The 12,310-nt window shown below is 50.6% G+C and overlaps 1 protein-coding gene across 9 annotated transcripts in view; it reads right to left on the bottom strand.

The window, feature by feature from the left end:
- The window catches only part of CTIF (cap binding complex dependent translation initiation factor), a 313,399-nt gene that overhangs the window by 191,174 nt on the left and 109,915 nt on the right, over positions 1-12,310 (bottom strand). For all 9 annotated transcript variants that reach the window (XM_081253060.1, XM_081253061.1, XM_081253059.1 and 6 more), the window contains 3 exons: positions 10,912-10,985; positions 9,800-9,904; positions 3,300-3,375 (listed from right to left, as the gene is read on the bottom strand). In XM_081253060.1, coding sequence (XP_081109186.1) covers positions 3,300-3,375; positions 9,800-9,904; positions 10,912-10,985 — 255 coding nt within the window. The remainder of the gene's footprint in view (positions 1-3,299; positions 3,376-9,799; positions 9,905-10,911; positions 10,986-12,310) is intronic.

Raw genomic sequence — 12,310 nt, 5'->3', positions numbered from 1 at the left:
AGGCAGTGTTTTCAGTGCTTCACGTGAATTCACGTGCTCTATCTTCCAGACAATCCTAAGACGTAGATACTGTTATTATCCTATTTTACACAGAAGGAAGCAGGCAGAGCAAGGTAAGTAACTAGCCTGAGCCCTTGGCTAGTCAGTGGCACGGCCAGGATGCCATGGTGTCCAGACACCAAGCCCTTAACCCCTGCACTCCGCTGCCTCCCCCAGGTAAGGGCCTGGCTCCCTCTCCCTTCTAGCGGGAGTGAAAGGCCCTCTGTTGTGCTCCCCAAGGAGCTGGGAGGCAGTCACCCAACAGGAGATGTGATCACACCTGTAACTTTTCTGGCCAGGATGCCCCAGGTTTCTGGCTCAAAGGCCACTGAGGGGTCAACACCTCTCCTAGGGCAGGGGGCTCCTCACCTAGGTCAGTGTCTCTCAAATGTACTTTTTCTATCAATAATGAATGCTGTAGGCACTTAGGAATGGAGTGATAAAGTGGTGATTTCTAAGTACTTTACCTTTTGACTTTTGCAGCAGGGCTAGCTTTTATACTAGCTGTGAGAATTTAGTACAGATCCAGGCCAGAGGGTATTTCATTAGCCGATACTCTGTGCCTTTGACCTACACATCATGGCCTAGACCCTATTGATTATTTTTCTCTCAAGCATAGGAAAGTTGCAAGAACAGTGCAAAGAGCCCCTCCCCCCAACCCCCATCCCCCTCACTCCGGCTCCTCTCTCCCTCTGTGGATCTACAAACTCATTATCATTCATCTTTTTCTAAACCATTTGAGGACACGCTGCAGACATGAGGCCACATATCCCGCAAATATTCTAGCGTGTGTTTCTCAACAACAAGGACACTCACCTGCCTAACCATCATGTAGCCCCTAAATCAGGACACTTCTAGCCAAGAAACACTACTGCTACAGACCCCAACTCACAGTCTCCCACTGTCCAACAAGGTCTCTATTTCTTTATGGTCCAGGATCTCAGAAAGGAATACATATTGCATTTAGTTGCCTGCCTCTTCAATCCCCTTCAATCTGGGAGAGTCCTCAGTCTTTCATGTCCAAGCAGTTTTACAAGATGCCCTTTCCATTTGGTTCCTCATGACCAGATGCAGGCTGTGCTTTCTTGGCAGGAAAACCCCAGAAATGATGCTGGGCTTCCTCCATGCAGCACATCAGGGGCACACGGTGTCCACTCACCCCACACTAATGATGTTAACCCTGATCACCTGGTCAGGTTGGAGCCTGACAGGTTTCTCCACCATAAAGTCACCACACTTTCCCTTATAATGAGGTGAGCCCTACATGTGCCCCAGCCTGGTGCCTGGTGAGTTTCCAGTCTGCAAGGCAGGGAGGAGTCCAAACAGAGCCCGGTGGTCTCAATGAGTTAAGGGGACAGAGTTCAAAATTCAGGGAGTCCAAGGCCACTAGAATTTGGAAGGCAGAGTACCAGAGAGGAGAAAGCTGCACACAGAGAGAAATCCAGAAATTGCAGGCCCTTGAGTCTTTGGCTGAGCACCAATTTGTGCATGTATGTGAGGAAACTTCCAGGGCTGGTGGAAAGCTACCTGCAACAAATTGATGGCGTAATCCCCTGAGATCACACACGGCTGGAAATAGTTTGTATTCCCAGCTGACGTGGTGGAAATATACCTCCTAGGACATAAAGCACCGAGTGGCAACTTCAGAAGGCTGTTGACCCAGTAGTGGAGCAAATTTTGCTCTAAAGCCTTCCCACCTAACAAAGCTTAAAAAGCAAGCCTAGAAAGGATCAAACTCTTGAAGTAACTTAACTGTGTTCTGGAATAAAGTTCAAAATATTTTAATTAATAATAATAATATCCAACACCCTAAAATTCCTAATATCTTGCATCCAATATAAAATTACCAAGCATGCAAGGAAAAACACAACCCATACCCAAGAGAAAAATCAGTTAACAGAAACAGACTGGGAAATGACATGGATGACAGAATTAGTAGAGAAGGACATTAAAACAGCTACTATAAAGTATTCCATGTGCTCAAGAAGATAGGAGAAAGCATGAGCATGAAGAGGAGAGAAATGGAAGATAAATACCAAAAAAAAAAAAATCCATAACTGAACTTCTAGAGATGAACAATATGATATCTTAAATGAAAAATATACAGGGCAGGATTAACAGTAGATTAGACACTGCAAGAAAAGCTTAGTGAACTTGAAGACATAGCAATAGAAACTATCCAAAATGAAACACAGAAAAAAAGACTAAAAAAAAAAAAAGCAGAGCTTTGGTGAACCATGGGAAAATATGAAGAAGCACAGCGTGCATATAATTGGAATTGCAGAGGGTGGGTTCTGGGGGAGGTGAGGAAGATAATGGCTGAAATTTTTCCAAATTTGATATAAACCTACTCTATAAACCTACAGATGCAAGAAGCTCAACAGACTCCAAGTGGAAGAAACACAAGGGAAAACCAGCCCAAGTCACATCCCAATCAGATTGCTGAGGCCTTGACTGTTCAGTCTATTGCCTCTCATTAATAGGCCCAAGGCATAAACACTCAACCAAAAAGGGGGTAAGTCCTGCAGGGAGCTGGAAGAGAAGAATGGATGCAGCTGACACAGCCAGACAGACTGGGAAGAGAGAGGAAAGCGTGATGTGGTGAGTGCAAGGTCACGCGGGGCAGGATCGGTCATGGAGGAGGGTTTGCTGCTCCCCTCCTCTGCAGGCCTAGCCTCATTCCCGGAAGCAGCTACACTCCTACGGCTTCTGCCCAAAGCCCAGCACCAGAAGCATCTAGGGACCTCGATTTGCTGTCTCTTTGCTGAGTAAATCCTCTTGTCCTGGAGCCCGGCCCGATTCAGGGAAAGGAGTCCAATCAATGACAAAACCATCAAGCACACCAGACACCTGGAGGCTGGCAGGACAACTCCACTTTTCAAAGGCCTAAAAATAGCCCTGACCGCATGTGAAACCATGACAGCCCTGCCAGTCCCACCGGAACACGCTGCAGGTTGCCTCACCTCAGACGTTTCAGGTCACGGGACAAAAGCTTCCCAGTTTGCTGAGTTGCCAGTGCATGGGCCATTTCATCCACGTCAGGTCTGCCACCAGCACCTGTGGCACAGCTGAGCACAGGCTGCCACACACACATCACAGTGGGACACTCTGCACCAAGGCAGGTACCCACCCCGGCCCACCTACCACTGCAGTACATCCAGCTCTACCCTGCAGGAACAAGGGGCCAGTGGGAGAGTTTAGGCCCTGAGCAGGCCGAGGGCAGGGGGAGGGGTGTGTGGAGACTCTGCCCCTGCACCTACCTGCCAGGCCGGGAGAACCTTCTCGATGTCATTCAGGTTGATTCCATCCCCATCTTCCAGCTTCCCTTTTCCACACCTGGACCAGAAAAGACATAACATTGAAAGGACAGCTCATTCATGCATCCTGTCCAGGCCCAGTAAGCAGGAAGAGCAGGGGTGGTCAGGAGACACCAGGTCCTACTCTCTCTCAAGGCCGAAGAATCAGCCTGTCCCACCTGGGGGAAATGGCCCTGGAGAAGTGCCCTCCTCCCTCAGGCCTGCAACACAGGCCCTTCCTTGAGGACAAAGGACTCTGTGCAGGCAGGAATGTGGGACCTGGGGTGGGGCAGAGGCACTAACAAGGCATCCATCCCCTAGGGAGGTGAAGGATACCAGAGTTCCCCTTGACCTTTCCAGGCAAAGAAGTTAAGCGCCTTGCCAATGAACGCCCCAAAGCGTATCACAGATCCTGCAAAAACCCATCATTTTGCCCGGTTACACCAAGGGGAAAGCAAATGAACAGAGAGATCAAGCAACTTTTTCAAGGTCACACAGGCCCCCAGTAGGGCTTCCTCCCTCCCGGGCCTGACTTTGCCAGTCCAGCAAGCCCGCTCAGATGCCGATGCTTTGCCTTCATGTCCTCTGTGGGTGGGCACAGCTTCAGATCAGAGGTGCTGACCCCGATTCACTGGCAAAGGCCCACATCTTCCACATATTTGAGGGTGCAGACTCTGGAGCTGCAGGGCTTGGAACCCCAGTGGCATCACTTACTAACTGGGTGGCCCTGCTCAAGTCACTTTCCCTCTCTGTAACTCAGTTTCCTCATCTGTAAAATGGGGATAATTACTAGCGCCTAACATCACAAGGTGGTTGGAGGATTAAATTAGTTAATGTATTGAAGTGCCTAGACCTGTGCCCAGCATACAGTAAATGCTATAATAAAGGTATATGTAGAAAATATATTATCATGGTAAATACAGGCAATAATTCAGTAAAATTATAACAAAACAAATAACAAGGGAAATATATTAGTGCTACTAAGACTGTTATATTTACTGTCCTTGTTGTTATTGTTATTGGGGCACAGAGGCAGTGCAGTGACTGATTAATAGCGTAGATTCTAGAGCCAACACAGCCTCATGCAAGTTACTCAGTTTTTCTGGGCCTCTAGATTCCTCATCTGTTGAAGTGAAGATAATAACAGCTCCTACCTCCCTAAGCTGTGGTGAGTTTTAGATAAGCGGTTAGAACCGGGATTGGTGTATGCACAGTGCACAGTAAGTATTAGTTACTATTACTATTATGCATTGTTATTATTATTGGCCCAGGTATGGTGAGGGCTACCTGATGGGTTGGTGGCAGCATTTTCCAGTTCCAGAGTTAATGCAACTCTCAAATTTCAGAGTAATTAGTTCATTTGATCCAATATTTGCCAAGCCTCTCTTGTGTTTTTGGACCTGTCAAGTTTTCCTGGAGTCGTGGAAAATAAATCCCACGTGGCTCCTGCCCTCAGACAGCTCACAGCTCTTAGCCAAGGAGTCCTGAGCCCGTCTACAGGGCAGTGAACCTGAGCACCAGTAGGGGGCAGCATGAGATAAGTGCTATGAAAGTCCCGTGCACAGAGGCACCCTGAAACTCCAAGGAAGAGAAACGGGGTGGCTACAAAACTCAGCACAGCTTGGGGGAAGGGGTGGGGGATAGGATCTACGCCTCGTTCAACATACGCTTGTGTCCCTGGGGGCTCCGGCTTGGTCTGGGCCCTCCGTGTCACAGCACAGTGGTAGTGCTCGGTGGCAAGTGAGGACGTGGGAGTGGGGGGAGGTGGGACGCGGAGCAGCTCCTCCCAGAGGGGCAGCATCTAGAATAGCCTGGGGAGGAGGTGGGGGGGAGGTGGGACGTGCTATGGTCCAGCAGAGAATCTTGGAGAGCGTCCCAGGCAGAGGGCAGCAAGGCAAAGGCCTGGGGCTAAGCGCAAGGGTGTTGCCAGCAAGGAGGGCAGGGTTCTTGCGGCAGCAGAGGGGTGGGGGAGGGGGCCAAGGGGCAAGATGGCGCTGGAAGGCTAGGGTTGGGAGCACAGCTTGGGTTCTGGCCGGTGGAGATGGGGTGGGAGGGGTGTACGGGGACTTCTTGCCTCTTCAGCCTCCAGCCTGGTGGTGATGTGCAGGGCTGCAGAGGAGGTGGAGAGAGGTCTGGAAACATCCAGCTGCCTTTCAACTAACAAGTCTGCCTGGCAGAGACAGGCTGGCCCGTGACGACACCACCTGCTCACAGACATCTGTGTTCCCTGTGTGCCGGGGCAGTGGGGGGGAGGGAACTGGGGACTCTGGGGCTGACACCCCTCCCCCAGGTCATGTGAACATGTAACACACCTCTGGCTCCAACCACCCTCGGGCACCAGCCTAGCACATCATGGCACAGCCTTTCAGTCTCACCTCATCAGCCCCTGGGGTCGGCAAGGAGGGCTGCTGTGCCCCTAGGCCTGCCCTGTCGGGGGCTCAGAACTCCCTGGAGGGACGGCAGGCAGGTTCCAAGGGCAGAAGGTTGCTACAGACCAGCTGAGTCACTGCTGCCAACAGGGTTTCCAAGGTAACAACCTCCTCTGATTTCTGTCCCTCCGTGGAAACACGGGCTGCGGGAAGCCTTGGCAACCGAGTGGTACCCTACTTCCAAGGGCTGCTGCCGTGGCTGGGCATGTGGAGTCCATCCCCAGAAAGGCCGGACTCCAAGGGTGACACAGTTCTTGGCTTAGCCACAAGGTGGTCACAGGACGCTGCACCCAAACTCCCCAGGATCCCAGGAGAGATGGGATTTGGTCAGAGAGCCAGGTGTCTATGGGAGACCCCGGGGCACTGTCAGCAAATCTGGCCGGCTCCTCTGAGTGAGTGAGCCTGGTGGTGAGCAGGTGTGGCCAGTTCCTCTGGCTCCAGAAGGGACAAGGGCCCTCAGCACAGGGGGAACCTTTCCTTCCCTGGAGAGTCATTTGTCACTACTGCCACATTGTGTTGTTAGGACGTTAATTTGTGTGAACTGGTGCAGACGCCTTCGGAAAGCCTGACTTCATCACTCGCTCCCCAACGGACACCTTCAGTCCATGAGGCAGTGTCATCACTTCTGTCCTTTGGGCCTCAGTTTCCCCACTGGTTTTGCCATCCATGTGGCCCCAGGGGACAAAGGAGAGATGGGCGCTTCCCAGGGAAATGCCACCTCTCTCCAGAAGGCTTCCGCAGACAGTTCATCCCCCCACGGTGCTCACTTCTCTACATGTGCCCCCCGCATTCACTTTACGTAACTGCACACCTGGCCCTTATTTTATACCTGTACTCTCGGAACGTGTATGCATAGTCTCAATCATGAATGGGTTCATGTCTCTTTTTAACAGGAGAGTGAATAGAAATAACGCTTCTGGGCATTATTCTGGGACCGTATTGTATACAGTGTGTGTCCCTCACCATTTGGGGACCCAGCAGGACTCGTAACTGGGCTTCAGAAGTGCACAATGCTCCTCCCTTTCCCATGGCACACCGCAAGCTCTAACTGGCTCCCACCACAGGGCAGACGGGGAGCATCACTTCTGCAGACAAGCAGCTCCTGAACTTGACCTGCTGAGCAAAGGTCAGCTTTCCTAAACTCAGAAGTGTGGAGGGCACAGCCCTGCGCAGCCAAGCAGCTCAGGGGGAAAATGGCCCCAGTGCTGCTGAGTGAGAGGGTTGAGGGCATGGTGAGCGGGTGGACGGGTGTCAGGCAGGGCCAAGGGAGCCCCGTGGTTGTGACTCTGCTTTGCACTATGTCCTCCTAACAGGATGCCTCCATGTTCAAGGGCAACTTCTCTCTCTACTCGAAAAAACCATCCCAAGAGCTTGGACAGGACCCTCACAGGCAGGGGCAGGACAGTGGAAAAAGGAGGTATGGGGAGAAGATGGTGTCCCCTGGGAAAGTCTGATATGAGTGATGGGCCCCTGCCCCCCAAAATATACATGTGCACATAATTTTACATAAAATTTTAAGGGGAGCAAGCCAATTCAAGGATACTCTTGTATCCTTGAGCCTGAGCACTGGATGGCGTCAGAAGGGCTCAAATCACAGGTCTGCCACTTGGGCAGGTTACTGTGCCTCTCCGAGCTTCGTTTCTCTCATCTCTGAAATAAGGATGCGAGCATCTCCAGGTTGTCACACTTACATTGCAGTAAAACCACTGCCGTCAAGAGGAGGGTGACCACTGGGTGTGAGTGGGGTGGGCAGAGTTAGCAGGGGGACAGGTGAGATGCAGGAATGTAGCCCATAATATCAGCTACATTTTAGCTTGAAGTGACAGGGAGACAAGGGTGGGCAGGGAAGGACTGGAAGGAAAAATAAAAGCCATGAGTATAATTAAAAGAAAAGAATGGAAAATAGCGAGTGCTGGCGAGGATGTGGAAAAATCGGATCCCCTGTGTATTGCTGTTGGGAATATAAAATATTCAGCTGCTGTGGAAAATAGTTTAGCTGTTCCTCATAAAGTTAAAACATAGAATTGCCACGTGTGATATTGTGATTTATGATAAGATGTATCTGATCTTCACCTCCAGTCTTGGCAAAGAGCTCCTAAAATCTTTGGAATTACCTAAGGGGAGAGTGATCAAGGTGTCTTTCGTTATGTTAATGAGGTGAAATTTGGAAAGTCCCTAGGTCACCTGAGGATCAGAGCTGGTTGCCAGGGGAACCAACCCTGTGGTAGAAGGGTAAGAACTTTTATCCCCAACCTCAGATTTCCAGGGAGGGGAGAGGGGCTGGAGATTGAATCAATCAACAGTAACCAATGATTTAATCAATTACGCCTATGTAGTGAGGCCTGTCTAAAAACCCAGAAGGACGGGGTTTGGCGAGCTTCTGGGTTGGTGAACATGTGGAGATTCAGGGAGAATGGTGCACCCAGAGACAGCATGGAAATTCTGCACCTCTTTCCCCATACTGTGTCCTATGCATCTCTTCCATGTGGCTGTTCCTGAGTTATATCCTTACATGATAAACTGTAATCAGGTAAGTAAAATATTTTCCTGACTTCTGTGAGCTGCTCAAGCAAATTAAACAAACTCCAGGAGAGGTTGTGGGAACCTCTGATTTATAGCCAGTTGATCAGAAACACAAGTAGCAACCTGGACTTCTACTGGTATCTGGTGCTGTATCCAGGGAGACAGTGTCAGAATTGAATTGAATTATAGGACACCCAGCTAGTGTTGAAGAATTGCTTGTGGATTTTGGGAAAAAAATACACACACGTCAGAACTGGTGTCAGAAATTAGCCACGTGACCCAACAATTCCACTCCCAGTCAAAGACCCCGAAAGAATTGAAAACAGAGACTCAAACAAATACTTATACATGAATGTTCATAATAGCATTACTCATGGTAGCCAAAGGATGGGAACAACGCAAATATCCATCAGCAGATAGATGGATAAACAATGGAATGTTATTCAGCTATGTAAAGGATTGAAGTACTGATATAAGCTACAGCGTGGATGAGCCTCAAAAATATTATGCCGCGTGAAAGAGGCCCAACACAAAGACCACATATGATTCCATATATACATACATATATATATATATATGGAATTCCATACATATATATATATATATATACCTCCAGATATCTATACCTATATATCTATATAGAGATAGGTAGGTAGGTATAGATAGACATCTCCAGAATAGATAAATTCATAGAAACAGAAAGCAAATTGGTGGTTGCCATGGGTAGGGGTGCGGGGAAATGGGAATAACTGCTTAATGGGTATGGGTTTTATACTGGGGTGTTGAAAATGTTTTGGAACTAGATAGATGTGGTGGTTATGCAACATTATAAATGTACTAAATGCCACAGAGTTGAATACCTTAAAATGGTTAATTTTATGTTATGTGAATTCTACCTCAGTAAAAATTATCTTAAAAGGAAGGAAGGGAGGGAGGGAGGAAGAAAGGAAGGAAGGAAGAAAAGAAATCATCTGTCTCACACCCCTGTGTGTGGCTGGAGTCACATTCCTGTCTGGAGGTCAACCCAGGCCCTGACACTATCTCTAAAAGGGAAAGTAAACACTGATGCATGAACTAAGCAAAGAGTGAGATGACCGAGTGAAAGCAACCACTACCCCAGTGGGTCTTAAAGTGGGGCCCCTGGACCAGCAGCATCAGCGGTTCTTGAGAACTTGTGAATAATGCCAATTCTCAGGCCCCACCCCAGACCTCCTGAATCAGAGACTCTGCAGGTGGACCCAGTGATCCCTGTTCTTATCAAGGTGAGACCCACTGCTCTAGACTGTTGGCAAGCAGGGCCACTGTGAGTGGTCAGGAAGGGGCGCAGGCAGTGTGGCTGGAGGGGGCCGGGCAGTGAAGGGTGGAGGGATTCTGGAGAGAGGCCAGTGAACCTGCAGGTCTGAGCCACTGAGCCTCTGGACATCAGCCTGCCCAAGGAAAGGCGCCTCTCTGCCCCGGTATAGCCACAGCTGTCCCTCACCTCACCAGCCCCTACGTGAGAGTCCCCCTTACCCTTCACGGTCGATGTGTGGCAGGGGCTGCTTGGGCGTGTGTCGGAGCTTCCGGTGGAACTGGGTGAAGTCCAGCTTTTCAGGCTGCAGGTCCCAGGTGGCACCACTAGAGGGCGAGGGAGGGTGAGAAATGTGACAAGCCCAGTTACTGATGGGGATGAGACACCCCAGCACACCCCAGGCAGGGAACCTCAGAAAGAGGTGGGCAGGAAGAAGGAGTGCCCACTGGCCACAGGCAGGGGTCAGGCAGGGACCCTCACTCAGAATGGAGCCTGAAATGTCAGCTCTGCGCTCACAGACAACAGGGCAAGTGCTTGCCTGTGTAGCCTTCCCCTCTCTTCAACCCTGCTGTATGATAATAGATGCCTATAAAACACAAGTGTGGGCCTGATGCTCGCTCTACAGTGGTCCACCTGAAACACTGGAAAGCCTGGGGAGAGTGTGTCAGTCGGGAAAGCAGGAGGCCAGGTCCCCCAGGTACCAGTCTCAGGAGACCCACGGCACTTCCATACTGGGCAAGCCTGAGCCAGAGCCAGGGTGAGCCTGGAGCACAGCCAGAGTTGGCCAGCTCCAGGGCCGGGGCAGAGCTGAGCTAAAGGGCCACCACCATCCATGGTCTGAGGCCATCACTCTCCAAAGAAGTGGACACCATGACAGAAGAGCCCATCAGCAAACCCTTCAGGGGCACCATCCCCACGTCCTAGCCAATACCTGCCCTTCCAACTTGGCCCGTCAGAAAGCTTCTAGAGTCTGAAGCACGGACAATTCTTCCTTTTCTCTGGACTCCTCTCCGCACGCCCCAGCCCCCGCCTTCCATAACCTCTGGTGGGAGGGGTGGGGTGTGCAGCCACAGCTGTCCGTCCTCAGCTCTAACGCAGCCTGCCTAACATCTGCCACGTGCCGTTCCCCCACCGCCATTTTCCTTCCTTCTCTCTCTGACCTCCTTCCTCCAGCCTCATCCTTCCTACTTCACCCTCCTGTCTTTCTCTCCACTTCTTGATCAATGAACTCTCAACAATAACTCAATCCCCAAAGGCCCCTCAGGGCATAAGGACCAGGAAGCTGGGGTCCCAGCCGGAGCCACACACCACAACAAGAGGAAGAGGAGCTCACCTGAAGGAATCAAAGGTGTTGGCAGCCCAGATATCTGTTCCCAGCATGTCCAGAGAGGTGTCTTTGCTGCCATTCTGGAAGAGATGGAGGATGAAAGGGGTGGCATTATTTGCCCGGCCAGGACATGGAACAAACGGGTGGAAGGCCCAATCCCAGAGAGGGTTGCAGAGGGTCCCCTTCCCCGCCATCCCCCTCGGTTGGTCATCCTGGGCAGCTTGGAGGCTGGAGTGAGCCACTGGAGTGAGTGTCCTGGCTGGTGTACCCAGTACGAGTCAGGGGGACCCCTGGCCTCCCCCAGGCTTGGGCCCTCACTTTGCTGGTGTTTGACAGAGCTGTGTGGTCAGGTACAGGGCAGCCAGGGCTCTGCTGCTCTAGCCCGTGGCTCTCTCCTCAAAGCCTCTATACTAGTGAGCTGCCACCGCCACTGCCAGCCTGATGGCAGCGGCTTCTCCCCAGGCAGGGGCTCTGCAGAGCCAGGCACACTGGAAGGTCTGTGTTGGGAGGTTGACTTCCTTTGGAGTTAAGCCCCACACCCCGAAATCAGGTGGCACCAAGAAGCCCCCATTGACCAACAACTCCAGCGATGGAATTTCTCTAAGTCAACTAGCTCCGGTCTTCATCCTTTGTTGTTTCCTATATGATTCATTCCATAGACAGAAAATGCTCTACTTGACCCAGCTTCGCTTCTTTGCCCTTGGCTGATGATCTCTGCAACAAGTTCTCCAGATCCCTATCTTCACTCCTGATGCCACCCATCCCTCACTGTAACTGAGCAGGACCCTATGGGGTCTTCCCAGAACAGACCCTACCCCCTCCCATGTCCTCTACCTGAAGGAAAATTTCAGCCTCCTAGGCCTTCCCCAAGTTCCAAAGAGTAAATGTAATCAGAGAAGTGAGAAAATGCAGAAACAAAGGAAAACAGACAAGCAAGACAAAAATAATAATAGTTTAGCCATTAACAAAGGCAAGGACATTTAGTTCCTCCTCTAGGGCTATAGATAATATTCTGAGCCAGGTCCCTTGAGCTGTTTTGCAGATACTGAAACCCCCACCAGGTGGAAGAAGTTAACTGCATGCTGACCACAAGCACATAGACCCCAGATGGGTTGGAACCAGAGGTTGGTAAGGTTGACTCCTAATTACCTCACCACCAACTAATCAGAAGAATGTCCATGAGCTGATCACATATCCCATAACCCTCCTCCCTCACCCTGTCTTTAAAAACCTTTCCCTGAAAGCCTTTGAGGACTTTGGACCTTTTCAGCACTAAGCTGCCTGGACTCCTTGCTTGGCGCCCTGCAATAAACGCCGCACTTTCCTTCACCACAACCTGGGGTCAGTAGATTGGCTTTACTGTGCGTGGGCAAGTGGACCCAAGTTTGGTTCAGTAACATCATGA

Source organism: Mesoplodon bidens (assembly GCF_964165515.1).
Source record: "Mesoplodon bidens genome assembly, chromosome: 13".
NCBI lineage: Eukaryota > Metazoa > Chordata > Mammalia > Artiodactyla > Ziphiidae > Mesoplodon > Mesoplodon bidens.
Note: the sequence above shows the minus strand (reverse complement) of the source record. Positions and strands in the feature narration are given on the sequence as shown.